General features: G+C 30.2%; 1 protein-coding gene across 1 annotated transcript in view; it reads right to left on the bottom strand.

Moving 5' to 3' along the window:
* Positions 1-1,962: 1,962 nt before the first annotated feature.
* The window catches only part of LOC108728841 (3'-5' ssDNA/RNA exonuclease TatD), a 14,867-nt gene continuing 12,636 nt past the window's right edge, over positions 1,963-4,193 (bottom strand). The window contains exon 2 of the mRNA XM_018457638.1: positions 1,963-3,086. Within this exon, the coding sequence (XP_018313140.1) occupies positions 2,145-3,059 (915 nt within the window). The 5' untranslated portion in view covers positions 3,060-3,086 and the 3' untranslated portion in view covers positions 1,963-2,144. The remainder of the gene's footprint in view (positions 3,087-4,193) is intronic.

Genomic DNA, 4,193 nt, shown 5'->3' with positions numbered 1-4,193 from the left:
GAGCGCTCAATGAGCGGTCGTAGTACTGAATGCACCCATTGTTATCCTAATCAGTAAAGAAATGTTTCTGAAATGTTTTTTTTTTTCATTGCAAAAAACGTTTAAAAATATTTAAAAAACGTTTAATTAATGGGATAAATCCTTTTTTATTAATTAAAAAACCGTTTTCTTTACATTTAAAAAACATTTTTTCAACGTTTAAAAAATGTTTATTTAACGTTTAAAGAAACATTTGTTCAACGTTAAAAAAACGTTTTTTAATGTTAAAATTATTTGAACAAAATTAGAAAAAAATAACGTAGAATCTTTTTTTAACTTATTTTTTTATCAACAGTGCCTAAACCTTAGACAACTAATTTTATTAATTAATTCTAATTTTTAATTATATTTTAATCTTTTTCACTTACTGACCGGGTTTTAAATCTGGGATCTCAGGGTTACGACGTTACGAGTCTCGTACCTTATGCGTTATGCCACTTATAACTATCGATACACACAGTTCTTATTGTCCAAATATGGTATATTTAACGCAATCATATTGTGTTAACTTCTCTTCCGTGATTATTTCATTATTCCGATCCGTTTTTTAATAATTTGAGTTTAAAAAAATAACATTTTTTATATATTTGTAATAGACATTAGATAAACGTTAAATAAATGTTTTTAATTAAATAAAATATTTCAACTAAATGAATAACAAAAAACCAACGTTTAATAAATTTCATATAAACGTTTTAAAAATGTTATTTTGAAAACGGATCACAAAATGTAAAATTAACTACAAATAAACGTTTAAAAAACATTTAATAAACATTAAATAAATGTTTCATTATTTCAAACAAATAATTAATGTGAAATGAACATTTACTAAACGTTAAACAACCGTTTAAAAAATATTTCTTTAAATGTTTATTTCAAACGAATAGTTAATGTAAAATAAACATTTAATGAACGTTAAATGAACGTTTAAAAAATGTTTATTCAAACCATCATTTCAAATGAAGAATTAATATTAAATAAACAGTTAATAACATTAAGTAAACGTTTAAAAAATGTTTTTTCAAACCATTATTTTAAATAAAAAGTAAATTCGAAATAAACATTAAATAAACGTTAAATAAACGTTTAAAACAACGTTTTTTGAATCATTTATTTGAAATGAAAAATTATAATATAATGTAAAATAAACATTTAATAAACGTTAAATAAACGTTAAATTAATGAATTTTAAAAACGAATCGTGAAAAATGTAAAATTAATGAGAAATAAACGTTAAAAAAACATTTAAAAAACATTGTCTTTTGATTGGTCAAGCGGTCAAGACTTTTAGTATATTGTATAATACGTTATTTCGAACAACTTCCTACAAACAAATCTTTTATGACAATTTTCTTCTAAAACGCAAAAAAATTTAATTTTCCTCACCGTATATATATTATGTGAAAGAAATCATACAATTCCATTAAAAAAAGTGTAAGTAATCTTCATATCTCTTTAGCGCTTTCACCTAGAGAAAAACGTAACTAAAATACATGTCCGCCCCTCGAAACCAATTCCACTTTCATCTAAAATATTTTCTTTTTATTATGAATAGTTTTGATCCAAAATTATTGATCAACTTTCTCCAAAATTTTTGGAGAATGTTGACGGGATTGATTAAAATAGAACACCTTGTACAATAAACAATTTTTTTTAACAAATTCTAATTAAACTGAATAACTTAATATTTACTAAAGATATATTTTTTTAAGACATTGATCCATAATGTGCCACTAGATCTTAAAGTGAATTTGCATCAATATTTTTTTACATCAAAATCATTTATCTATATATTACAATACATAATAATTATATTGTTAATAATAATTATATTGTTAAAAGTTATGTTTCAACAATTCGATTCGATTTAATTCAGTTCGATTTGGGTAAAATTTCGATTCGATTTGATTCGGATTTAAAAAAAGAAATATTCAATTTGATTCGGCGTCAAAAAACTTTGAATTCGCACATCTAAAAGAAATATTACATGTTATGGTTCCAGAAGCTTTATGCTTATTATTTTAAAATCTAATTCAATTGTCATATAGCATCTATTAGCACCTATCTTATGCACAATTTAGACTCTGAAATTGTAAGTATTGTTATCATTGATTCAAACCAAATAATTTCAGAGCGTTAAAAGCGGTAGCCAGCGCGACTTGTTCTGGCGTTATTCGCATAAACGCCGCTACCATTTCCACGATTGCTGGCAAGGCACATGGTTCGTTACGTTGGAAAGTGCAATAACGATGAAGAAACGTCATAGACCGTTCAGTTAATGCATCTTTCACGTGCACGGGTAATTTACTGGCTCTGGTATTTGGATACATAAATGGTGCGTCGGTTTCCACTAGGATCTTATCTAATGGCGCTCGCCCTCCTTCCAGTAATTGTCTAACTCCACTATCAGATTTATCTTTACAAAGATAGCCTGTGATGCCTAGATAAAAGCCTTGATCCAAATAAATCTGTGCCTCTTCCGCAGTGCCAATAAAGGAGTGAATCAAAATAGGCGGCAAACGATTCTTATACTGGTCAAGAACTTTTAATACGTCTTTCTGCGCGCCTCTTTCATGTATTACTAGTGGCTTATTTAACGTACAGGCTAATTCTATTTGCTTGTGAAATACAGTGCGCTGCGCCTCCGGAGCTGAGAAATCACGGCTATAGTCTAAGCCACATTCTCCGATCGCAACGCATTCTGGATTACTGGCTATACTTTCCAATTCGCGCAAGGTATTTGGTTCCTCCCAAGATTTGGCGTCGTGCGGGTGCACGCCGGCGGTTGAATAAAGCGTCCCGGGATATATTCTGGTCAGTCTTAGCGCCTCTTTACTGGAACGAATGCTAGCACCGGTTACCATAATCTTTTGTACACCAGCGTCCTTCGCCCTTTGTATTACACTATCCAAATCTCGACTATACTTCTTATTCGTTAGATTGGCACCCACGTCAACTATAATGTAATTTTCATAGCATTGAGTCATAGATGAGGGAACAGCTTTTTCCTCCTCGGCCATACTTTTAGACTTTTGTAGAACAATATGCTAAAAACAGAAAGATAATAACGAGTAAACACGTGGCAGTTCTATTTTATCTATTATCTAAACTATTTTATCAATTTTGCGTAGAAATGACAGATATATGTATCATCGCTTCATTAGAAAATAAGAAGACCAATAGCGAGCATCAGCAATAAAGAATATAAGGATAAATTATTTTTGGAAACACTACGTCTGTATATACTTAAGAAATATAATTCACAGATATATATATATATATATATATGAGGTATACATAAAATTTTGTAAATGCGCCTACGTTAATATTTATCGCACTTTTAACTAAACAAATGCATGTTTATACAAAAAACCTAAAAAGAGATAAAAAACCATGACTATTTAACGCGAGGAAATGCATCATTATTATAATCAATATATAATAAATTCCAACATACGTATACGTACATGTATATTAATTCTATATGTTTATTATAAACGACCGTCTACAATGAGCAGCAGCAGTAGTGATAAGGCTGTAAGACACATCAGGAGTAAGTTGATTTTCCGGTATAATAGGACATAGAATAAATACGTAAGCAACAAGAGAGTAGAATGTAGGAAATGGATTTAAACCATTCACTTACAAACTCACTTTACGCCATATTATACTGGAAAATCAGCTTATTCTCGATTTGTCTTATAGCCTTACCACTACTGCTACTGCTCATTGTAAACGGCTCTTAACAGATCATTACATACAGGGTGTAGAAAAAGTCCCGGACCCCTTAAATATTTTGAAAAGTAATCATTTTTGAGAAAAATGTTTTATACAAAAGTTGTAGGATTAAAAATGATCTATTGACTGATCTTATCAATTTGACCTTGGGTGGCGTCACCAAGGTCAAGTCAAGGTCAAATCGATTTTTTTAAACGAAACACCCTATTTTTTATTTTAGAATCTAATAGCTGAGGTCGGGAGCTTTCCAAAACACTATAATAAAGCCTCTTTTTAATCAGTACTTTTCAAGTTATGAGAGTTGAAAGTTACGAAACCGCCGGCATTAGCATTATCTAAGGCAGTGCTCGGCACTAGATGCACATTTCGGGCTGATTCCGGCGAGCAACCCCCACTACCACTCGAGTCTCAGCGGC

Source organism: Mycetomoellerius zeteki, unplaced genomic scaffold (genome assembly GCF_001594055.1).
Source record: "Mycetomoellerius zeteki isolate Tzet28-1 unplaced genomic scaffold, Tzet1.0 scaffold642, whole genome shotgun sequence".
NCBI classification, from domain to species: domain Eukaryota; kingdom Metazoa; phylum Arthropoda; class Insecta; order Hymenoptera; family Formicidae; genus Mycetomoellerius; species Mycetomoellerius zeteki.
Note: the sequence above shows the minus strand (reverse complement) of the source record. Positions and strands in the feature narration are given on the sequence as shown.